We start from the raw sequence: 26,183 nt of genomic DNA on the forward strand, positions 1-26,183 counted from the left end.
GGTCCCTGATTCAAATCCCACCTCAGCCACTAGACTCATTGTGTGACCCTGAGCAAGTCACTTAACCTCCTTGTGCTCCGTCTTTCGGGTGAGACGTAGTTGTAAGCGACTCTGCAGCTGATGCATAGTTCACACACCCTAGTCTCTGTAAGTCGCCTTGGATAAAGGCGTCTTTTAAATAAACAAATAATAATGGAAACACTCTATGCTGACACACAGTCTGGGCACAGAGGGACAACGCATTTTCTTGACACCGGGTCCTGCTCCTACTTATGATTAGGCCATCAGTGTACTCGCTGCACATTTCAGAGCTGCTCAGAGCGTCCTCATCCAACAGTTCAAATTCTGACAATGGGGTCAACGGCCTGGTGAGTCAATACTCCAATACATGTCTGCATTGAGAGAATTAGCGCTGCCTTGTAAATTTGGTACACTGCACGATGAGATGATTAGAGACCAGCTTATTGAGAATACATCTAGTACACAAGTGAAGGGGAGATTATTACTTGAATGTGACGATTTGACATAAAGAAAGCCAGCCAAATGGAAGCAGCTTTTCACACTGCTAAAAAGCTTACTGCGACGCCCTCACATGCTGCAGCCACAGACTGCAGTTCACAACATGCAGCAACCTTTAACCTCATTAGCCACCGACTCTGACCTCACTGTACAACAAGCGCAGCAGTGCCTGCGCATTATAGGCCATGTTGTGGGAACTGTGGGTCCACCAGGCAAGAGTCCAGAGCCTCTGACTGCCCTGCCCGGGGCCAACGGTGCAGAAATTGCAGCAAATTGAACCACTTTGCCAGGTGGTGTCTCTCCACCTTAGCACAAGACCCTACTCAGCACCAGACCCCGCACTCAGCACTAGCCACAATCCATACAGTGTTCTCGGCCCCAAGTTTTACAACAAGTGTTTTACATCTCAATGACATGTGCATTCCTCTGCTCCTGGACACTGGTGCCAAGGTGTCTCTCCTGAACTTTGAAACGTACACACAGTTTTTTTTTCAACCTGCCCCTGCAATGCTCCTCCACTGCGCTACGGACATGCCAAAATTGATGTACTGGGTACATTGCAGCTGCCGGTACGTTATAGTACCTGATCTATTCCTACATTCACATTCTACATCACAAAAACTGGGGCCAACTTAATGGGCCTTGACTTATTTACTGGTCTTTGTTTTTCCTTGATGGACCACAGAAATATTGCATGTCTCCTCCCCCTGGCAGCAACAATGGGCTGCGCTGTTTGGCAGTTTGGGGCATCCCCTCCGCATTCATCCACCAACCCAAAGTCGACCCCACTGTGACTCCGGTCATTCAGCCACTGCACCGCATTCCTCTTGCCTTGCGGAACCAAGTGTCAACGGAGCTGAAACTCCTGCTGGAAGCTGGCATTCTAGAGCCCATTAACACATCCCCTGGATTTCCAACTTGGTTATTGCGAAGAAAAAGTCTGGTGGACTCCAAGTTTGCGTGGACTTGCGTGCTGTGAACAAGGCCGTCATTCCCGACAAATATCTGCTCCCGACAGCTGAAGAGCTCACTACCCACTTCTACAGCTCTGATGTCTTCAGTAAGCTGGACTTACGCCAAGGCTACCTCCAAGTTCCCCATGATCCAGCCAGCAGGGACCTCACAGCATTTGTTACTCATACTGGAGTTTTTCGGAAAATCATGTCATCTATCTTCACCGCATCCCAGCAGTATCCTTGTACTTGGATGACATCGTGGTTCATGGGGCCAACACCTCAGTCCATGACAAACGCCTGCTCCACGTGTTCCAAACACTTGCCAGCACAACTTAACACTGTATGGTGACAAATGTCTTTTCACAGTGCCGGAAATAGAGTTTGTGGGCATAGACTCTCGGCCCAAGGGATTTCACCTCTCCAGTCCAATGTGGAATTCACCACATTCCTGACCCTAAATCTGCTTCTCATTCTTGGATATGACAGCCTACTATCTTCGGTTCTTGCCACAGTATTCAGCCACCACTTCACCGTTATGTGAGCTTCTTAAGAGGGAGGCCTCTTGGGACTGGGCATCGACTTGCCAAGCCGCTGTACACACATTTAAAATGCAACTCGCCACAGCACCTCTTCTGGCTCATTTTGACCTCAGCAGCTTCACCTGCATCAGCCATGGCATTGGGGGCTGTTCTGTCCCAGATGCAGGATGGTGTGGAGAAGCCATAGCTTTTGTTTCCCGCACTTTGAGCTCACAGAGCAGAAATACTCTGTGGGAGAGAGAGGCGTTACCATGTATGTACACATCATGCACGTTGATCAGACCACTCGGGCTGTACAGATAGTCGGACCGGCTACAGCAGTACAATTTCCAGCTTCAGTTCACCCCTGGGCACGGCACTACTGTTGCAGACATTTTATCCAGATCAGTTATAGCTCCTGAACCTGGACTTCAGTCAGAGGACACCAGGCAAGATCTGATCCAGCATGGACCCCTCCAGTACTTGATGTCCCTCCTAGAGCTCCGGCAGTCATTTTTTTCAGGATCAAAGAAGAGCTGTCCTGCTGGAACGATTTCTTTGTGGTCCAGGGTCACCACACAGTGGTGCCAAGCGTGCTGCGAGCACGGGTGCTGAATATGGCACACAAGGGTCAGCTGGGCAGTGTTACGCTCAAGCAATGTTGCCCTGTAAGTCATCAAAATAAAGTACTTTTTTATCGTGTTTACACAATCACAGTCCTAGAAGCCCACTTCAGTATGATCTAAAACAAAAAACAAAAATATATGTATTCATATTAAAATCCATTAGATAAAAAGTCAACAATAAGGTATAAACACAAAAAAAAGATGAAATTAAGATTCCTTCTGGCTCTGGGGATCTTAAAATGTTTTACCTTAAAAACATGATTTTAAACCAAGGGTAAAAAACAAACACAAGAAAAACTATCACAATTACATTAAAAAACAGACACGCAAAGTTTAAATAAAAAGGGCGAGGTTTCCCTCCTCAGTCACCAAACAGACAGCCTCTCCCACACACCATTTCTCCTGGAAGCCTTGTAGGTCACACTGCCCTCCCCAGCGCTGCTATTAGAGGCGTGGCTGAACACACACTGCCCTCTCCATTTCACCTCCCATTCAGCTACATTCCCATCATCTGTATGTGTTACTTGTAAAAAAAAATTACCCCTGCCCTCTTCTGTTCTAAAAACTCAAAGACTTACGCTCTTTTAAAACCCTGTCTGCAGCTGTTTACATTAAAAGAGATAAAATTGATTCTCTTCATAGTGTTAAAATTATTTAAAACTATTAAAAGAAACCTGACAACAAAAACTATACAATTGTAATAAAACTGGGCCATTTTAAACTTTATTAGTTTTTGTATTAACCATTTTCCTGACTACTTGTACACATTTTTAAAGTCTGTACTGCTTTGGTTGATCAATTTCTCTTAAAGTGGCTTTTCTAAAAGCCACATTAGCAGAGTACAGGAACAGTTTAAGATTGCACCCAGCTCCTGTGCAGCATTTTCTTGCGAGTCTGGGGGAGAAGGTATCACAGCAGCGCTGGGCTGAGACTCAGCGCTGTACTCCACCCGCTCCGAGAAGAGGGAGACTGCCACTCCAGGCTGAGACCCAGAGCCTCAATCTCTCCCCCCTGAATCCAAGTTGGGAGCTCCTGCAGCACTGCAGCCCCCACTCTCAGAACCCGGTTCTCCAGCAGCATTCATCTCAGCACCGCTCGCTCCTTCAGGGCGGGTGGGCAGACAAAGCCTGTGATCTGGAGAGACCGCCTCAGAGCTCCGCTCCAACTCCATGTCTCATTTTTTAGCCTCTTTTTTTCATTTCTCTCTCTTTGTTTTCTTTTCCCTTTATTTACCAGTGCATTTGTTCTCTTCACATTGTGCTCATTTACCTGAGCTCAAGGCTCATTGTTCTCCCTATCCTGCTGCGGCTCTTCCTCCTGTGCTCCCTGACCCCTGTCAGCCTCCCCCTGTTTCTCCTGCCCTGCCTCAGCCTCTGTCATTGGGCAAGACATGATATGATTTAGTTGAGGATTTTTACACCCCAGGGGAATAGACTTTTTGGGGAGCCTACTCAGCTCCCTCTCCAGCAATTCATTCTTTAAAAAATGGGGGTACATTCGATAAAATAACTTTTGCAAAGGGTGTTGCAAGGGGTGATACGTGTACTAAACTCCCTAGCTCTACAAAATCTTCCTGCACAAGTATATCTACATCCTGCATATCTTTAAAAAAGATTACAAGCCGGCTGGTCAAATCTCTCATTCCCTGGGAATGAGAGCTCATCGCTGGGACTCTGCTGACCAGCCGTCAGCACAAACCCCCGCACATAAAAAAACCACACTCACTCTCTCTCACACAAACACAAAACACTCAAAACCCACAAATTAAATTAAATAGGCAAATGTTGTATTTAAACTTTTAAACTTTTACTGTGTGTTTTTGTTCCCTTAGGGTAAAGATGAGGGAAAAGGGAGAACTGATGGATCATACTATGGAACATGTCACTTTACATGCAAATACAACTGTGGTATCTTCGTGACCTTAACTAAGCTGAGAGCAGTCACTCAGCAGCCCAGGAGTGCCCCAGACACAGAGGGGTCAGCAGGGGATGAGCCGGTGAACCCTGGGGATCAGGTCCACTTCTTCATCGATGAGACCATTAAACAGGGCCTGGTAATCGGCCTGCAGAAAAAGGATGCCAAGACATACGCCATGATTGCCACAGTGAGTGACCGCCATCCCCCTGGTTGTAGACTTGAACCCACCAGCCTCACTCCTTTTCAACATTTATATTTTCAGGGGCTCACAAAATACCATAATAACTGGATAAGGATGTCTGCCAGGAAATAAATAATAATTTGAGTAATCTGAATAATAATAATAATAATTTGAGAAAATATTTATTGAAACATGATGAAACCTGTCAATTGTGCAATGGGTGTTGCAGGGGCATTTCTACTCAATACAATTTTTGCTTCTGACTGGCAGCTGAACAAATGCCAGGGCAGAGATATCCAAGCTGAGGAAAGTCACAGCAAATGAAACGGGTGTCAGTCATACCTGACTCTATCTTATGGCTGACTTTAGGAGGCAATGTGGTCCAGTGGTTAAAGTCCAGGGCTTGTAACCAGAAGGTCACCGGTTCAAATCCCACCTCTGCCATTGACTGACTCATGTGTGACCCTGAGCAAGTCACTTAAACTCCTTGTGCTCCATCCTGTGGCTGAGATGTTAAATGTAAGTGACTCTGCATGTAATGCACAGTTCATAGCCTACCTCTGTAAAGCGCTTTGTGATGGTGGTCCACTATGAAAGGCACTATATAAAAATAAAGATATTATTATATATACCTCAGCCCACCTCAATCACGGCATGTCATCAGCCCAGCTAAATTGATTAATTAACTGGTTTCATGGTGTTCCAATGAAGAACCCCAGTCAAATACGTTACTGTTGAAGGTGAGTGATTTATTGTGATATTTTGTGAGCCCCTGAAAAATATACATTGAAAAGGAACAAGCCAATTTCCCCTTTTTTTGTTACGTTGCACTTGCTTGGTCACCTGCAGGGTGAAATTGTCCCCTTCCCATTAATGCAGGGCCGGATTAATGGACGTGGGGGCCCTATGCTAACCCATATTTTGGGGTCCCTATGCATATTATGGTGAATGGTGTTATTGGCATATTGGTTAATCTGGCGTTGGGGACAGTGAGTGTGAACAGAACGGAGCGAGCCAGTTGTATATGGATAAAAGGATCTTGTGATGTATCAAACAAGCGGCAATCTAAGCCAAGAACACTGCTTAGTCAGCTGACTCCTCCCTAATCGCCTCCTGCTTTAGTGCAAGAAATACCGGTACATTTACTTTCTAATATGTTGTTTGGGAAAGGCTTACAGACGAATACGCTGAAAGGACAGAAACCATTTTTGGTGATTCAAATTTAGACCTGCACCCGTACCGCAAACCGCGAAAAAGTTAACTTTCTGACCCGAACCCGACACACTTTTGAGGGTCACCTGCGGGCACCCTACCTGATGCAGGACTAGTCGTACCGGATATGATGTTTCAAAATGTAAATATACAACCTTTTCTAAAAACAGTTGAGAAAAGGCTTTGTAAACTGCAGCGTTGACTGAGGTGCGTAGACCTAAATGCACTGATAAAACTTTTCCTCACGATGTTGCTGATACTGCTGTTTGTCTTGTAGGATGGGGAGCAGGGCAACACTAATCTGACCCTGCCACTGGAGTGTGTGATCAAGGATGAGCTGCTGTCTCCAGGTGGGTCCCAGACACAGCTTCTCAGATTGGGGGCAGAGCGGATGGCCAGGGGCTCCCTCTGAAAGGCTGTTGTTTTTTCTTGTTCTTCCCTTTGCCCAGCTGTATTTTGTATTTTGGGGTTCTCATTGAAATGGGAATCCTCTAACAGCCTTCACAAGTCCTATCTTTAGTTTCAGTTTCTACACCTGTGCAAACTTACCTGTTCACATTTCTCAGGGACTAGTTGAGTTAATTGCTGCTACTAACGAGATGCAATGAATCTAATACTTTTTTTTCATTACAGAAAATCTCACAGGTGTAGAAGGTGAAAATAATAATCAAATTAGTCTTGCACTCTTACCTGCAGTCTCACATTGATGATGCAGAAAGCTTTTGTGGGGAACTAACTAGGCTTGTAAATAGTACTGTAGATAAAATAATAATAATAATAATTAAAAAACTCAAACAAATTAATAATTGGAAACCAAATACCGTAAATGTTACATGGGTGATAAAATGATTTAATTTCGTGCAACCTAGTTGTTCTTCCTTTAAATGAGGGTGTGTATTTGTGGTAGCTGCTGATTCAAACACTGGCACCAGGATGGACTGGGAGGCTCCTTCGAAGAGCAGCCAGAGGCAGAGTGGTGGAGAGTGGAAGTCCCAGCTTGTGCAGAACTCCGTGGTGGAAGTGAGTCTGGAGGCAGAGAGGCTCATGTACGGCACTATCCGCTGGATTGGAATGCTGCCTGAGAGAGAGGGCCTGTTCGCCGGGCTGGAGCTGGTAAACACTTCAACATCTAAAATGAGATCTCGAGCATCCAGCTCCGTTCTAATCAGTACTAGCACTGTTCAAAGAAAAAGTCGAAATAGTTACCTCGCAAAATAAACAGTCACTCACAAACATAGTGTGATTGTTTGCCAGATGAAACATCCTGCCATGTTCAGCGTCAGGTCTGCTCATCTGTTTGTTATCTGACAACTATACAGAGCTCCCATAAACCATTGGGGTAGGCATACAGCGAAGTATCTCTTAAAGTGGAGATAGCAATATATATCAGAGTTTGTTAACCATTAATAGCCTCTGTGAATCCTATTTCGAAGCAAGCTTGAAGACAGATTTCTGATTGAGATACAAATATTATAGATGTATAAATGTATCAAGAATAAGGTATTTACCCACTGGTGGTTAGACCCTTTATAAAAGTAGCATAGTGAAAGCATGGAAAAGCATAGGTAAGCATGGTAAAGCCCAGGTAGGTCTGGTAAAGCATATTTAAAAACATTGTGGACCATGGTAAACTATGGTTAATGCATACAGTCATCTAGCCACAGGAGAATTGTTAAATTAGCATGTAGATTTACCATGGTAAATTTTAAAGGGGGTGCTTGTTCTGTGTAGTTTCCTGCTAGTTTGATCCCCTTGTCATGCAGGAGGAAGACAAGGGGGTCTCTGATGGGTCCTTCAAGGGTCTTCGGAAGTTTTTCTGCCCCCCGAAGAGGGGTCTGTTTGTGAAGCTGCAGTCCTGCCATCCTGACTCTCGCTTCCAGTCCAGCCCTGACCAGAGGGAGATGGCCACAAGGCTGCTGACAGGTGACTGCAGGCCTATTTTCATTTCTGCATCTCCTGAATCTAATATCAGAAAAATGAAATGGGTGAACCTGCAGTGATAGCACATAGCCACATACAGAAAAAGCACTACTACAGTGCACCCTACTGGCCGGTAGCTGTCCTTTGTCCTCCAGAGGCCAGTAGCTGAAATCCGCTCTCAAGCTTCTGGATGTAAAGAGGCCATTGGCTTGGCGATCAGAGGATGCCCACTGACCTTCAATTCTCCTTAGCTATTGTGGTGAGAAAGCATAATTGGACATGCTAAATTGCGAGCAGAAGAATGGGATATAATTGGACACACACAAAAAACATTGTGTGTGTGTGTGTGTGTGTTTTAAATTAAGGGCTTATGTAGGGACGGAAATAAGACTCCTATTGCAAAGCATTTTCACCCATTCCAGGTTTTACTGCAAGCTTGATTAGACCCAGTGTATAGGTAACAAAATCAAGTGTATCAAAATCAGGCAACTGCTATGCAGTGGGAGTCTTATTTCCATCCCTGCTATGGAATATTAACACGTTTTCTAGCTGTAATGCAGTGTTGTGTTAAGCGATTGTCTGTGTTTCAGAGGGAAAGGAGGGCGGCAGAGCCATCACTGGGGCTGTGCCTCCCCTGGATGGAGACAGGGCTGTCCAGGTCTTGAAAGGGAAGATGAGGGGGATCCAGGGACACTGCAACTCCTGCTACATGGACTCTGCTCTCTTCAGGTCAGCAGCTACTCCACTCTAACACTTATTATTCACATTGCAGTCACACTGTATTCTACCCTAGTAAAGGTTCCCTACGGTAAAAGCATAGCAAAGAGTAGTAAAAAGCACAGTGAAAGCATGGTAAATAGGTAAGCAATGTAAAGCACAGACAGGTGGTAAAGCATATTAAAAAACAAACCATGTTAAACTAACCCCAGTAAAAGCATAGCAAAGAGCAATAAAGCATAGTGAAAGCACAATTGAAATTCGGCACTATTAAGTGTTTAATAGTTTCTAATACTTCCCTCAAAAAATGTATATCTACGGCATCACATGGGCCACTTGATTTAAGAAGAAACAACAAATGCCTACAATACCAAAATACTCCAAGCATCTTCTTGTAAAGCACAGAGTAGCACAGCCTCCTGGATGAATTGGAGTGAACACAGTACTAATGGTGTGTGTTTCTGTGTGTGTTTGCATGTATGTGTGTGACGTGCTGTGTCCCTGCAGTCTGTTCTCGTGCTCCTCCGTGCTGGACTCCATGCTGTTCAAGAGCCCTGGAAGTCGAGATGCTGACATTCAGAACACCTTACGAGAGGAGATCGTCAACCCGCTGAGAACGTGAGTAACAGCACAGCACCTCCACACTGACCGTGTGAGTAACAGCACAGCACCTCCACACTGAGAGAGTGAGTACCAGCACAGCACCTCCACACTGACAGAGTGAGTAACAGCACAGCACCTCCACACTGACAGAGTGAGTAACAGCACAGCGCCTCCACACTGAGAGAGTGAGTAACAGCACAGCACCTCCACACTGAGAGAGTGAGTAACAGCACAGCACCTCCACACTGACAGAGTGAGTAACAGTACAGCACCTCCACACTGAGAGAGTGAGTAACAGCACAGCACCTCCAAACTGTCCGTGTGAGTAACAGCACAGCACCTTCACACTGAGAGAGTGAGTAACAGCACAGCACCTCCACACTGAGAGAGTGAGTAACAGCACAGCACCTCCAAACTGTCCGTGTGAGTAACAGCACAGCGCCTCCACACTGAGAGAGTGAGTAACAGCACAGCACCTCCACACTGAGAGAGTGAGTAACAGCACAGCACCTCCAAACTGTCCGTGTGAGTAACAGCACAGCACCTTCACACTGAGAGAGTGAGTAACAGCACAGCACCTCCACACTGAGAGAGTGAGTAACAGCACAGCACCTCCAAACTGAGAGAGTGAGTAACAGCACAGCGCCTCCACACTGAGAGAGTGAGTAACAGCACAGCACCTCCACACTGAGAGAGTGAGTAACAGCACAGCACCTCCAAACTGTCCGTGTGAGTAACAGCACAGCGCCTCCACACTGAGAGAGTGAGTAACAGCACAGCGCCTCCACACTGAGAGAGTGAGTAACAGCACAGCACCTCCACACTGAGAGAGTGAGTAACAGCACAGCACCTCCACACTGAGAGAGTGAGTAACAGCACAGCACCTCCAAACTGTCCGTGTGAGTAACAGCACAGCACCTTCACACTGAGAGAGTGAGTAACAGCACAGCACCTCCACACTGAGAGAGTGAGTAACAGCACAGCACCTCCACACTGAGAGAGTAACAGCACAGCACCTCCAAACTGTCCGTGTGAGTAACAGCACAGCACCTTCACACTGAGAGAGTGAGTAACAGCACAGCACCTCCACACTGACAGAGTGAGTAACAGCAGAGCGCCTCCACACTGACAGAGTGAGTAACAGCACAGCACCTCCACACTGAGAGAGTGAGTAACAGCACAGCACCTCCACACTGAGAGAGTGAGTAACAGCACAGCACCTCCACACTGACAGAGTGAGTAACAGTACAGCACCTCCACACTGAGAGAGTGAGTAACAGCACAGCACCTCCAAACTGTCCGTGTGAGTAACAGCACAGCACCTCCACACTGAGAAAGTGAGTAACAGCACAGCACCTCCACACTGACAGAGTGAGTAACAGTACAGCACCTCCACACTGAGAGAGTGAGTAACAGCACAGCACCTCCACACTGAGAGAGTGAGTAACAGCACAGCACCTCCACACTGAGAGAGTGAGTAACAGCACAGCACCTCCACACTGAGAGAGTGAGTAACAGCACAGCACCTCCACACTGAGAGAGTGAGTAACAGCACAGCACCTCCACACTGAGAGAGTGAGTAACAGCACAGCACCTCCACACTGAGAGAGTGAGTAACAGCACAGCGCCTCCACACTGACAGAGTGAGTAACAGCACAGCACCTCCACACTGAGAGAGTGAGTAACAGCACAGCACCTCCACACTGAGAGAGTAACAGCACAGCACCTCCAAACTGTCCGTGTGAGTAACAGCACAGCACCTTCACACTGAGAGAGTGAGTAACAGCACAGCACCTCCACACTGACAGAGTGAGTAACAGCAGAGCGCCTCCACACTGACAGAGTGAGTAACAGCACAGCACCTCCACACTGAGAGAGTGAGTAACAGCACAGCACCTCCACACTGAGAGAGTGAGTAACAGCACAGCACCTCCACACTGACAGAGTGAGTAACAGTACAGCACCTCCACACTGAGAGAGTGAGTAACAGCACAGCACCTTCAAACTGTCCGTGTGAGTAACAGCACAGCACCTCCACACTGAGAAAGTGAGTAACAGCACAGCACCTCCACACTGACAGAGTGAGTAACAGTACAGCACCTCCACACTGAGAGAGTGAGTAACAGCACAGCACCTCCACACTGAGAGAGTGAGTAACAGCACAGCACCTCCACACTGAGAGAGTGAGTAACAGCACAGCACCTCCACACTGAGAGAGTGAGTAACAGCACAGCACCTCCACACTGAGAGAGTGAGTAACAGCACAGCACCTCCACACTGAGAGAGTGAGTAACAGCACAGCACCTCCACACTGAGAGAGTGAGTAACAGCACAGCGCCTCCACACTGACAGAGTGAGTAACAGCACAGCACCTCCACACTGAGAGAGTGAGTAACAGCACAGCACCTCCACACTGACAGAGTGAGTAACAGCACAGCACCTCCACACTGAGAGAGTGAGTAACAGCACAGCGCCTCCACACTGACAGAGTGAGTAACAGCACAGCACCTCCACACTGAGAGAGTGAGTAACAGCACAGCACCTCCACACTGAGAGTGAGTAACAGCACAGCACCTCCACACTGAGAGAGTGAGTAACAGCACAGCGCCTATACACTGAGAGAGTGTGTAACAGCACAGCACCTTCACACTGAGAGAGTGAGTAACAGCACAGCACCTCCACACTGAGAGAGTGAGTAACAGCACAGCACCTCCACACTGAGAGTGAGTAACAGCACAGCACCTCCACACTGAGAGAGTGAGTAACAGCACAGCACCTCCACACTGAGAGAGTGAGTAACAGCACAGCACCTCCAAACTGTCCGTGTGAGTAACAGCACAGCACCTTCACACTGAGAGAGTGAGTAACAGCACAGCACCTCCACACTGAGAGAGTGAGTAACAGCACAGCACCTCCACACTGAGAGAGTGAGTAACAGCACAGCACCTCCACACTGAGAGAGTGAGTAACAGCACAGCACCTCCAAACTGTCCGTGTGAGTAACAGCACAGCACCTTCACACTGAGAGAGTGAGTAACAGCACAGCACCTCCACACTGAGAGAGTGAGTAACAGCACAGCACCTCCACACTGAGAGAGTAACAGCACAGCACCTCCAAACTGTCCGTGTGAGTAACAGCACAGCACCTTCACACTGAGAGAGTGAGTAACAGCACAGCACCTTCACACTGAGAGAGTGAGTAACAGCACAGCACCTCCACACTGAGAGAGTAACAGCACAGCACCTCCACACTGAGAGAGTGAGTAACAGCACAGCGCCTATACACTGAGAGAGTGTGTAACAGCACAGCACCTCCACACTGAGAGAGTGAGTAACAGCACAGCACCTTCACACTGAGAGAGTGAGTAACAGCACAGCACCTCCACACTGACAGAGTGAGTAACAGCACAGCACCTCCACACTGACAGAGTGAGTAACAGCAGAGCGCCTCCACACTGACAGAGTGAGTAACAGCACAGCACCTCCACACTGAGAGAGTGAGTAACAGCACAGCACCTCCACACTGAGAGAGTGAGTAACAGCACAGCACCTCCACACTGACAGAGTGAGTAACAGTACAGCACCTCCACACTGAGAGAGTGAGTAACAGCACAGCACCTCCAAACTGTCCGTGTGAGTAACAGCACAGCACCTCCACACTGAGAAAGTGAGTAACAGCACAGCACCTCCACACTAACAGAGTGAGTAACAGTACAGCACCTCCACACTGAGAGAGTGAGTAACAGCACAGCACCTCCACACTGAGAGAGTGAGTAACAGCACAGCACCTCCACACTGAGAGAGTGAGTAACAGCACAGCACCTCCACACTGAGAGAGTGAGTAACAGCGCAGCACCTCCACATTGAGAGAGTGAGTAACAGCACAGCACCTCCACACTGAGAGAGTGAGTAACAGCACAGCACCTCCACACTGAGAGAGTGAGTAACAGCACAGCGCCTCCACACTGACAGAGTGAGTAACAGCACAGCACCTCCACACTGAGAGAGTGAGTAACAGCACAGCACCTCCACACTGACAGAGTGAGTAACAGCACAGCACCTCCACACTGAGAGAGTGAGTAACAGCACAGCGCCTCCACACTGACAGAGTGAGTAACAGCACAGCACCTCCACACTGAGAGAGTGAGTAACAGCACAGCACCTCCACACTGAGAGTGAGTAACAGCACAGCACCTCCACACTGAGAGAGTGAGTAACAGCACAGCGCCTATACACTGAGAGAGTGTGTAATAGCACAGCACCTCCACACTGAGAGAGTGAGTAACAGCACAGCACCTCCACACTGAGAGAGTGAGTAACAGCACAGCACCTCCACACTGAGAGTGAGTAACAGCACAGCACCTCCACACTGAGAGAGTGAGTAACAGCACAGCGCCTATACACTGAGAGAGTGTGTAACAGCACAGCACCTCCACACTGAGAGAGTGAGTAACAGCACAGCACCTTCACACTGAGAGAGTGAGTAACAGCACAGCACCTCCACACTGACAGAGTGAGTAACAGCACAGCACCTCCACACTGACAGAGTGAGTAACAGCAGAGCGCCTCCACACTGACAGAGTGAGTAACAGCACAGCACCTCCACACTGAGAGAGTGAGTAACAGCACAGCACCTCCACACTGACAGAGTGAGTAACAGTACAGCACCTCCACACTGAGAGAGTGAGTAACAGCACAGCACCTCCAAACTGTCCGTGTGAGTAACAGCACAGCACCTCCACACTGAGAAAGTGAGTAACAGCACAGCACCTCCACACTAACAGAGTGAGTAACAGTACAGCACCTCCACACTGAGAGAGTGAGTAACAGCACAGCACCTCCACACTGAGAGAGTGAGTAACAGCACAGCACCTCCACACTGAGAGAGTGAGTAACAGCACAGCACCTCCACACTGAGAGAGTGAGTAACAGCGCAGCACCTCCACATTGAGAGAGTGAGTAACAGCACAGCACCTCCACACTGAGAGAGTGAGTAACAGCACAGCACCTCCACACTGAGAGAGTGAGTAACAGCACAGCGCCTCCACACTGACAGAGTGAGTAACAGCACAGCACCTCCACACTGAGAGAGTGAGTAACAGCACAGCACCTCCACACTGACAGAGTGAGTAACAGCACAGCACCTCCACACTGAGAGAGTGAGTAACAGCACAGCGCCTCCACACTGACAGAGTGAGTAACAGCACAGCACCTCCACACTGAGAGAGTGAGTAACAGCACAGCACCTCCACACTGAGAGTGAGTAACAGCACAGCACCTCCACACTGAGAGAGTGAGTAACAGCACAGCGCCTATACACTGAGAGAGTGTGTAATAGCACAGCACCTCCACACTGAGAGAGTGAGTAACAGCACAGCACCTCCACACTGAGAGAGTGAGTAACAGCACAGCACCTCCACACTGAGAGAGTGAGTAACAGCACAGCACCTCCACACTGAGAGAGTGAGTAACAGCACAGCGCCTCCACACTGAGAGAGTGTGTAACAGAACAGCACCTCCACACTATCCAGGAGTCAGTCAGCAAACACACTCAGCTGTGAATGTTTCAGTGGCTCACAAAATACTGTAATATATGCCTTATAAAAGTTTCCTGTAGTAAAAGCAAAGCAAAGAGGAGTAAAGCATAGTGAAAACAAGTTAAAGCATAGGGAAGCATTGTAAAGCACAGAGACGTGTGTTGAAGCTTCTTGAAAAACCATGGTAAGCTGTGCAAAATGCATAGTATAACCACAGGGAAAGCATTGGAAACCCGCAAAATGACTGTGCAAAGTTACCGTGGTAAACCTTTATAAGGGATCACTCACCTTCAGAGTAAAGTAATTCTTTTTGAGCTGATGTTTATTGAAACATCATGAATCCTGCTAATCGTTGCAGGAGCATTGCTACTCAGTGCAAACATTTTCAGTTTATTTTTTGCTTCTGACCGGCAGCTGACCAAACTGCTGCTGTGCGGAGATATCCAAGCTGAGGAAAATCACAGCAAATTAAACGAATGTCAATCATACCTGACTCTGGGTACCAGTATCTCTGCCCCATTCAATCACTGTGTGTCGTCAGCTTTTAAATATGTATATGGCTAATGTATTTCAACATGTAAAACATCTTTTGGAATTTTGATCAAACTATGTTTCAATATATTACATTTTTAGGAATTTCTCTTCCTTATGGGCTTCTGGGAGTTCTTTCTGAGGGAGTGGTTGTACTGTAAACAGACTGCTATGAGTTAGACATGCTGTATATTGCTATACTCATTAATATGTATATATTGTGTATGCAGAAAGGGTTTTGTGGCAGCACACAGTGTGATGAAACTGAGGAAACAGCTGAAAGAAGGAGGCCACTGCGCCAGCTTCACCACAGATGAGAAAGGTAACAAAGTTTTGTTTGATTAACTCTGACAATGCAATTCTGAAAGTACAGAAAACATTCTATTTTATTCCTCTGGTAACTGGATGGGATTCTGGAAGGTGACATGATAACAGCGCCAGTGACACAAAGTAACAAAGTACCAGTTCTATTATAAATAGAAGGTTCTACATGACCGTTTCTAGAGTACTCTAGTTATTCCCTGAATGAGGAGCAGACTGAGTAACCCGGACGAGCCCCAGAATAACCAAAGCTCTCTATGAATGTTCCTGGAGTATTCTGTTTATAAACAAGTATAATGCATGGAAAACAAACTGTTTAAACTAAGGGCACTTTCACACCTAGTTCGTCTGACCCTTTGATGCGGAATGAAGTGCGGTTCAGTTATATGTGAAATGTCAGAGAACCACGTAATCGCACCAGGACGTGCATCAAATGGTGGTCTCGTTCGCTTGGAAGTGGACTTGCTATATTTGCCACTTTGCTCCAGTACAACTTTTACTTTTTCTTTTTTTTTTTTTTTTTTTTGGAATCGGCAATTATTTTTCGGAAGACGGACACACACGTCCTCCAAAACGTGTGCCGTCAGCTGTCCGCTTGTTTTCACTCTGCGGGCCTGCCATGCAACCACCTCAGAGCTACAGCCTCGGAGGACCACGCAGCTCTGGGCCTCTTACAGGCAGGCCCGCAGGTGCCCGGCCAGTCTACAGGGGTCACTGGTGCACGGTAAACCGAGGACACCCTGGCCAACCTGGACCCTCCCCACCCGAGCGGCGCTTTTGTGTGCTGCCCGCTGGGAACTCCGGTCTATGGTCGGCAATAAAATAGCTTGGACTTCGCGACCTCTAGGCTATAGGGCGTATCCTGCACTTCACGCGGAGTGCCTTTACCGGATACGCCACTCGGGAGCCCCGCTTCAACCTTTTCTAATGTGAAACCAAACGTATTCCAGTTCACTTGGAAACAAACTGCTCCAAAGAGCGAAGCAAATCGTAGAAGTGACGTACTTTAACAAGCACCTATAAGTGTCTCCCGTCACACATACGCAACGCAGGGCTTGTCAAAATGACACATGCACACCAACAAGAACACTATAATCTCACATGTACACAAGAGCACATCACAAAAAAATACTACGGGGCTGATTTACAAACTGGCGCAACCCGGAACTTATTCAGTGAAATGACGCTAATAATTAATACCAGTGTTTGAGATTTACTGTTGCAGCATGCGCCTCCTTTAAGCATAATAGCAAAACTGTCAAACAAAAGTCATAGGAAAAATATGAAATGACAATTTAATAATTATTTAGCACATGTATTGCGTCTGACTTCTTTATAATTGCACCATATACAGTGCTAGATATTTCAAAGCTTGTTGTGTAACTTACGTTTAAGTACCAGTAGTTTAAAAAAACAGGGGTGACTGTTGTGCTAGTTAGATTATAATGATACAGTGTTAAAAGTGACTGGTGGCAGTGTCGCCTCAACTGACCTGCCTCACCTTGCGCTGTCTGTCTCTGTTGCAGACCCTGAGGAATTCCTGAGTCTCATAATGCATCACATCCTAAAGGTGGACCCACTACTCAAGTTACAGTAAGCCCGACTGATCACTTGTGTGTCATTTCCTTGCCTCCTGTGGGTTTAAGTATGCATGTCCCGCTTTACATTGTTACATATATCTGGAAAACCCCTTATCCAATTGTCATGAAAGTTGCTCTTAACATTATTGAGCAGATGTTATTGGGAGTGTCAGATTATTACAATGCATTAGTAAGACCTCATCTAGAATACTGTGTTCAGTTCTGGTCACCTCGCTACAAAAAGGATATTGCTGCTCTAGAAAGAGTGCAAGAAGAGCGACCAGAATTATTCCAGGTTTAAAACGCATGTCATATGCAGACAGGCTAAAAGAATTGAATCTATTTAGTCTTGAACAAAGAAGACTGTGGCAATCTGATTCAAACATTCAAAATCCTAAAAGGTATTGACAATGTCGACCTGAAAAAAGAAACAAGGACCAGGGGTCACAAGTGGAGATTAGATAAAGGGGCATTCAGAACAGAAAATAGGAGGCACTTTTTTACACAGAGAATCGTGGGAACCTGGAACCAACTCCCCTGTAATGTTGTTGAAGCTGACACCCTGGGATCCTTCAAGAAGCTGCTTGATGAGATTCTGGGATCAATAAGCTACTTACAATCAAACAAGCAAGATGGGCCGAATGACCTCCTCTCGTTTGTAAACTTTTTATGTTCTAATAACCTCATGACATCTAGGTCTTAAATACCACTTAAACAAAACCAAAAAAAAAAAAAAACAATAAAAAGCGTCCTGTTGTCTGGTGATTTTGTGTGGACTGGTCTGCTGTGGACCAGGTTGAGGTCATGAAAGACACCCATCTCCTGCTCCAGATTTGACTGCAGATTGCAGGTCACAGATGCATTTATTATCCACTGAAACACTGAGTCCCAACGTAGGGGTTAATAAACACAGAAAGGAAATGGAATTCAATATTGGTCCTTTTGTGTGGCTAGTATTGGAATCTAATTAGGGAAGTAAGTCTCGTAAGTTTCATCCAAGCATGACAGCTTCCTCACTGCAAGCTGAAAAAAAATATTAATACTTCTTCAATTTCCAGTTAAACAGAGAGAATTAGGACAGAGGGTAGGAGGCACTTCTTCACACAGGGAATGTTGAGGTTATGGAGTGGGTTACCTAGCCATGTTGTTGATGCTGAATCACTGGGATCCTTTAAAACCCGACTGGACAAAGTTTGAGATCAGTCAGCTAGTAGGAAATGATGGGCTGAATGGCCTCCGCTCATTTGTAAAATGTCTTATGTTCTGATACTCTTATATGTTGCAACCATACATAATGCACAATGTATTTGAAATGCAACGTGCAGCAGGAGTAGATAAGGAGCCTTTTATTTAGTAAAAGCCTGTATAAAAGTTTCTCATAATAACAGCATAGCAAAGTGAAATAAGGAACAGTGAAATCATTGTAAACCAAGGAGAGGTATTAAAAAACATGGCACTTCATGGTAAACTATGGTAAATGCATAGTAGAACCATGGGAAAACTGCAAAATGACTGCAAATTTACTGTGTTAGACTTTTCTAAGGGGTTGATTGCATTGCATCTGGTCCTTGCGCAGGTCTGTAGGGCAGAAGGAGCAGGAGGCGTACTGCTACCAGATCTTCATAGACCAGAGCAACAGCCTCGTCCTGCCCACTGTGCAGCAGCTCCTCGAGTACTCCTTCCACAACTCCAGCCTCAGGCTGGCAGAGGTGAGAGGGGAGGGAGAGGGGAGAGGGAAGGGGAGAGGGAAGGGAAGGGAAGGGAAGGGGAGGGGAGGGGGAGAAGGAGAAGGGAGAGGGGAGAGGGGAGAGGAGAAAGATGGGAGAGATGAGAGAAGAAAGAGGGGAGAGGAAAGAGGTGAAAGAGGAAAGAGGGGGGAGGGAGAAACTCACAGCAGTCCTGCACCCAGCCCTGGGTTTCAGAACTACCCTCAATATAGTACATATTTGAAATAACCAGGAAGCAGGAGTTTGTGGAATCAGACCCTTTTAAAATAATGTGTTCCTCCCCTTTAGCTGCATTAACATGACCTCCTAATAGTAAACACACAGACTCAGCTGAGACTTATTTATGCTGTGATGAGAAGTGAGTTCAGTTCAGATTTAGCAGTGAGGTCTGATTGCTTTTTAATAATATACCTGAACAAGGGGAGTTCTGAACCCCAGGACTGGGTGCAGCAGGACTAGTGTGAGTTTCTAACCCTGCTCAAACTGGCTCCTGATCATTTCAATAACAAACTGTATGTATCCAGGTGCCCTCCTGCCTGGTCCTGCAGATGCCTCGCTTTGGGAAGAAGTTCAAGCTGTTTGAGAAGATCATGCCGTCTCTGGAGCTGGACCTCACTGACCTGCTCTGCAACAGTAAGTACAGCACAGCCCTTATAACAGTCTCCCACAGTAACAGCATAGCAAAGTAATAAAGCACAGTTAAAGCATAGGTAAGCATTGTAAAGCCCAGAGAGATACGGTAAAGGGTAAACTATGGTAAAAGCATACTATAACCATAGGAAAAGCGTGGGTAAACAGCAAAAACACGGGGTAAACTTTTATGAGGGAGTTTAGTGTTTTCAAACTTTCTGACACTCCTAGCCCAGGAGACAAGAGGACAGCTTTATCAAGTAGGGCAGAGCCACTACTGATTTGAATCAAATAGTCAAGGTAAAAATAATACATCAACTAGTCACCACTTTAAAAAAAATAAAATAATAATCATGTATGGTCACCTGTAACCTTTTCTATTCTAGTTTACTGTTCGGTGCTACCCGTTAACAAGGTCTTTACACCAAAATGTAGTTTGTTCGATTTATTTATTTTATTTATTTATTTATTTATTTATTTATTTATTTATTATTTTTTTTATTTAGTCGTCGCCAATTATTTTATTATTTTCTCCCAATTTGGCATATCCAATTATTATTTTTTAGGCTCAGCTCATCGCGCCACTCAAGAGCCCCAGTTTGCTCCATTTTTAAAACTGTTCACCTTACAAAACTTGTAAGGCTTCAAAGCTATTTAACCAAATCGGCAACAATAGTGCAGTTTTTTTCAGAAAGGAGAAACGCACTGAATAGTTACCAAACCAGAAATAAACAACTAAGACTGTTAATTCAGGGGCTTGAATGAATTATTAAGTTGTTACTTGTTTGTTTGGGATGTTTAAAAAAAAATTTCACCATAAATAAATGTGTTAATAAAGATTCAGAGTAAATGGACTACCCAATTTTAGCTTAGGTAAGGTAGGCCAAACCAAGACTGGTGCTGCACATTTTATTGTTTGTGTAAAGACCTTGAGAAATCTGACACAAGAAGCCTTATGCTGACAATCTTTGTTGTCTTCACTCCACCACATACGGTTCCACGGATAACATTAACCACAGACGTGCGGATATTTTCATCTACCTGGTGCATTGCAGGTCCCAGGGAGTGTATTCTGTGCGGTGGCCTCGCTTCTCAGGAGTGCGTGGATTGCTTTACAGACCAGACCTTCTCCAACACCGGCTTCAAGCAGTTCTGTGACAAGTGCTCTGAACAGGTATGGCGCCGCAAAACAAGCACACAAACAGCGGGCTGTGTTTTAGAAACTCACACTCGCCCTGCTGAACCCAGTCCTGGGGTTCAGAACTCTGCTCAATAAAGCCTAGTATTGAAACGACCAGGAGCCAGGAGTCTGAGTAAGGCCAGAAACTCAAGTGCTCTGAATAGGTACTCATCAGCAAAACAAGCACACATACAATGGGCCCTGTTCACAAGTTTTTTTTGTTCAGGACTATTTTTTTTAAACACAATTTTGATTTGTCGATTTCAGGTTTGTAATCCATTCATTATTTTACAGCAGTTTTAGAGAGTGTTTATTAGTTTATTCTCATGTTCTCTAATGCAATATGATGAACCCCGAGCAAGTCACTTAACCTCCTTGTGTTCCATCTTTCGGGTGAGATGTAATTGTAAGTGACTCTGCAGCTGATGCATAGTTCACACACCCTAGTCTCTGTAAGTCGCCTTGGATAAAGGCGTCTGCTAAATAAGCAAATAATAATAATAATGTGTTTGCAGTGAAGTGAAGGTTTTTTTTTCGGCAGGTTCACTCTCACCCCCGGCGGCGGGACCACAAGCTCCCCAGACTGTCCCTGCCGGAGGGGTTCCGCGGGGGGAACGGGGCAGCGAAGTGGAGGGTCCCCAGAGAGAAGCTGGAACTCTTCGCTGTGCTGTGTATAGAGACCAGTCACTACGTCTCCTTCGTCAGATACGGACCACAGAAAGACGACTGGATCTTCTTCGACAGCATGGCGGACCGGCACGGTGAGATCCTCTCCACGTCAGCACTCTACTGTTCATTATCATATAACAGGGCTGGAGACTTGCACCCAGCCCAGGGTTCAGAACTCCCCTCAATGAAGTCTAGTATTGAAATGATCAGGAGCCAGGAGTTTGAGCAGGGTTAGAAACTCACAAGAGCCCTGCTGCTCCCAGTCCTGGGTTTCAGAACTTCCCTCAATGAAGTCTAGTATTGAAATGATCAGGAGCCAGGAGTTTGAGCATGGTTAGAAACTCACAAGAGCCCTGCTGCTCCCAGTCCTGGGTTTCAGAACTTCCCTCAGTGAAGGATCAGGAGACTTGTGCAGTCAAACCTACTGTTAAGGAATAAGAAACATAAGAAACTGATTTCCCACATAGGGAAATAATAAAACAAAAATAAAAATGAATTGTGCTTAATCAGTGTAAGTGACTGCTGTGGACAGTGAAGAGTAACCAGATGAATACCAGGGTTTAATGGAATGAGTCTTGAAGATATAACTGAATCTTTTTACCCTTTGGCAAAGGATTAAGGGAAATTGTGCTTAAAGTATTAAGTAGGGTTAACCTTTAAGATTTTAAAAACTTCAGAGATCTGGACCAGAGGAGACAGTTGGAAATTAAGTATAGACAGACTTAGGACAGCAGGGAGGAGACACTTCTTCACACAGAGAGTGGTGAGGGTATGGAGTGGGTTACATAGTCATGTTGTTGATATTGAATCATTGGGATCCTTAAAGACCCGTAATCAATTAGCTACTAGGAAGCACAGATGAGCTTTGATGGGCCTCCTCTCATTTGAGTGCCACTTTAAACAATATCATTTTTTAATATATCTCATCTCACATTGCTAACAACTTACAAAAGACTGAAGTATTTGAAAGGTGGAGCTCACATTAAAAAATGTATGCCAAGTAGAAGATAGACAGATAGATAAATAAATAAATAAATAAGCAAAAATGAACCTGCATAGGATTCGATACACATAAGAACAACTAAGAGCATAACAATAGTCAAGTTCATTTCGGCAAATATACCCCCTCTGGTAGTTCCATTTAAAAGCAAAACAACTTCCATGGTAAATATATCATTTTTGGCCACCACTTTTAGACCCATCTTCTAAAGAAAGCTGTGTCCTGTTCTCCTTTTCTGATGTTGTGTGTCTGTTTGTGTGCAGGTGACCAGGATGGCTATAACATTCCCACGGTGACCCTGTGCCCGGAGGTGGGCAGGTATCTGGACATGCCCCTCACGGAGCTAGCAGGGCAGACACCACGGGACATGGAGGGCGTCGCCAAGCGGCTCTTCTGCGACGCCTACATGTACCTGTATCAGAGCAAGAGGATGGAGCTGTATAAATAACAGGGAGAGAGGGAGGCTGCTCGGCACGGCACAGTACAGCACAGCACAGCACAGTATGGCATCAAACAGGTCAAATATCTGCAGCAAGGAAACCAGATTATTCTAACCTTCAAATTACAGAAATGTTACACAGTGTGTGTTTCTTTTTTTAAATTTAAGATAGTTTGATATCTCATCTGTTCTGCAGGACCCTATTATTAGACATACTACCCCACCCTGGTTATAAATTGAATGGGGGACCTTTCGGTATAAAACACTCTTTAGTCAGTTATCATTTGGTAGTATTTTCTGTTCTGCTGGAAGAGTTAAGTAATACGAACATAAGAACATTTACGGACGGGAGGAGGCCATTCGACCCATCTAAGCTCATCCAGTTCAAACAAACAGAGAAAATGAAATTTGGCGCTTCTTGCTTATTTTAAATAAAGAAGTTGGCATTCCCATAAATGATGAAAGTCAAGGAATGGCCGGAATCTAGAAATGTAATCATTTATTTAAAAAGCTGCATTCCCCCAGTATGAACCCCTCACAGTGCATTTCATTTTTCTTTCATACTGACCCCCATAATGTTTGCTGTCATGCTTAGTGTTTCTATTGCAATTACTTAAATGCTGTGTTTTTTTTTATTTTTGTATTTTACTTTTTGATAAGCCTGGGGCCAAGAACTGCTCTTCAGTTCTCTAGGTTTACCTTTCAGTTGAGTTGAGTAATTGTGTGTATATACATATACATTATATCCATAGTCCTAGAGATGGAGTGCTTAAAATCCTCATAGAATACTGTAGGGTAGGATGCTGTGCAGTACGCAAGCTATGGCCATGTCTGGGCCACAATTCAGCTTTCTGGACACTCTGGGACCTACTTTCAAAGACTTTTGAAAACAAGTATCAGACATGTAAGTCATGTAATCGAAGCTCCCTTAAGCTCTGTGAGGTCGTTTGTTTCTCAGTTTTGTACATTACTGTTGATTTTTGTATCTTAAAAAAAAAAAAAGAGTTAATTAAAGACTACAGTAAATGCTTTGAAAATACGGTCCTCTCCTTTAGTGGTGCGGACCAGGTTGTATTGAGCACCCTAGTAACTCATTTATACTGGAGATGAAGATAAAACTTTCATCTGTATATTTGTTTAATGATCAGCATGCTTTTCATTCCAGTATAAGTGAATGTGCAAAGAAAGTAAAAAAGATCAACAATATCCTGTTTGTAAAGTTTAGTGCCGGTCTAAATTGCTATACTGTATTTTTGATCTTTGCTCTTTAATTGTGCTGCACATTAACTGATTTCATGCTTGAGTGGCGTCCTGGTAAAAGCTGATATCCCATAATTTCAGATTCACAGAATTTCTCTTAATACTTTACCATAAAAAAAAAAAAAACTGTTTTCTGGAAAATGAGAAGAAGTGGAACAACTTGATAACTCACAAAGATTTCCATTTTCAGGAAACGGTTTTAGAAAGTGGTTAGTAAGAGGTCACAAGGATATGAAATTGTTTTTCCAATTCTCGCTGTGCAATACTAACTGGCAGTAAGCTTATTGCTCATTGGAGTCGCTCTTTCAGGCGCTCATTAATACCAGAATATTATATTGGTTGACCAGGTGGTCCCAGGGAACAGGCTAGACGGGGTTTCAGTGCCCCCCTGGAGCTGTATCTCCAATGCAGCCTGGTCACATGTTTGCACTGATACTTTTAGACTTGCCTGTGGACAGTGTATTTCTTTTTTAATGACTCATTTTGAAAATGTTTACTCAACTGGGGGGTGACAGAAAGGAACAGTGGCAAGCAGACTCAGTACTTTATCCTAGTTGTTAAATCTGCTCAGGCAATTGCACTGAATATTTTGTAAAGCTGTGTTAAGACAGTCTATCTGATTTTAGAACAATATATATATATATTATTTATGTTAAAAATCTATCGATGCATTTCTCTAATATTAAATGGGGTATTGTATATTCGGGGGCCACGGCCGACTAAAGTCACTTCAGAGGGGTCCCAGTTAGAAAAAGTTTGAGAGCCTCTGCTCTAACCTATTTGGAGTTTTTAATTGTTTTTAAGATAATGTTGGATTTCCAAAAAACTTTTTAAAGCCCAAATGTACAAGCAGTAGCGAGCATTCCGAAGCACCTGTCTGATGTACGAGGAGATAAACATTCCAAAATCTAGTGATCGACGAGGCCTGCCGAGTGCTTTATTTTAGAGTTTGGAATGTTTACCTCCGAGTTCACTGCACTGAAAAACAAAATATGATTATATTCTGGTTATTTTGTTTGCTTATTTAGGATGTGTGTTGTATAAATATATCAGCTTTATAAAGCAGTGGTATTATGTTATGACACATAGCTGGTAATTTAAACTAGTCGGTAAAGGGATTCTTACAAGTAGCCTCGTCCTTAAAAAAAAAAAAAATGCAGATCACTGTAGAAATTGTTTTCAATTTTCATATAGCTTTCCTGTAGATCACTCTCTTGTTTAAGTGTCTATTTATTTATTTCTTTCATTTTATACAGATGTGTAAAACTGGCAGTACATTTATGTCATTTTCTGTTGATTTCTATAAATATTATTATTATTATTTGTTCATTTAGCAGGCGCCTTTATCCAAGGCGACTTACAGAGACTAGGGTGTGTGAACTATGCATCAGCTGCAGAGTCACTTACAGTTACGTCTCACCCGAAAGACGGAGCACAAGGAGGTTAAGTGACTTGCTCAGGGTCACACAATGAGTCAGTGGCTGAGGTGGGATTTGAACCAGGGACCTCCGGTTACAAGCCCTTTTCTTTAACCACTGAACCACACAGGTATATAAAGGTATATAGAGCTATGAATTGTTTATTTTTACTATTTCATAGTTCCTGTTGAATCTGATATTAAAAATACGTTTTTCTACCGTCTATACTTGGTTATTGATAAGTGGGTTAATGGCTTAAACCTGGACAAGTTCTTTGCACAGATGGCAACCGATTGATGACCTCAACACTGGACCATAGTATGTCTATTTGTATTTGAAAGTGATCTGTATCATGTATGATTAAACTTAGTCCACATTGCCTGACCTTTAACATTTACTCTTGTGAGACCCACAACTGTCCAACACACAGCAGTCTGTCTGAACGCTGAGGATGTGAATGTACAGGTTTGTGCACTTTGCTTGTACTGTGATCTGGTGCTAGCGCTTCTCGGGTGTCTTTTTATGAAAAGTGGGAATAAAATAAAGACTTTAAAACGCCTCTGCTTGTTCATTCCGGTGTGTATGTGTGTGTGTGTGTGTGTGTATATATATATATATATATATATATTTATTAAAAAAAAAAGTAAAGGTGCTTGTGAACTACTGGATCACTACAATTAACAAGTATTACTTATTATCTAAAATACAATATTCTCTGGTCT

General features: G+C 44.7%; 1 protein-coding gene across 4 annotated transcripts in view; it reads left to right on the forward strand.

The window, feature by feature from the left end:
- Positions 1-26,016, forward strand: part of cyldl (cylindromatosis (turban tumor syndrome), like) — a 33,637-nt gene extending 7,621 nt beyond the window's left edge. For all 4 annotated transcript variants that reach the window (XM_034915614.2, XM_059023034.1, XM_059023035.1 and 1 more), the window contains 13 exons: positions 4,451-4,723; positions 6,207-6,279; positions 6,837-7,042; positions 7,693-7,852; positions 8,440-8,578; positions 9,074-9,184; positions 15,468-15,559; positions 17,085-17,151; positions 18,715-18,847; positions 19,390-19,498; positions 20,551-20,669; positions 21,217-21,436; positions 22,608-26,016. In XM_034915614.2, the coding sequence (XP_034771505.2) occupies positions 4,451-4,723; positions 6,207-6,279; positions 6,837-7,042; positions 7,693-7,852; positions 8,440-8,578; positions 9,074-9,184; positions 15,468-15,559; positions 17,085-17,151; positions 18,715-18,847; positions 19,390-19,498; positions 20,551-20,669; positions 21,217-21,436; positions 22,608-22,792 (1,887 nt within the window). In that variant the 3' untranslated portion in view covers positions 22,793-26,016. The remainder of the gene's footprint in view (positions 1-4,450; positions 4,724-6,206; positions 6,280-6,836; positions 7,043-7,692; positions 7,853-8,439; positions 8,579-9,073; positions 9,185-15,467; positions 15,560-17,084; positions 17,152-18,714; positions 18,848-19,389; positions 19,499-20,550; positions 20,670-21,216; positions 21,437-22,607) is intronic.
- The last annotated feature ends 167 nt before the right edge of the window (positions 26,017-26,183 follow it).

Source organism: Acipenser ruthenus, chromosome 4 (assembly GCF_902713425.1).
Source record: "Acipenser ruthenus chromosome 4, fAciRut3.2 maternal haplotype, whole genome shotgun sequence".
In the NCBI taxonomy this organism is placed as follows: Eukaryota; Metazoa; Chordata; class Actinopteri; order Acipenseriformes; family Acipenseridae; genus Acipenser; species Acipenser ruthenus.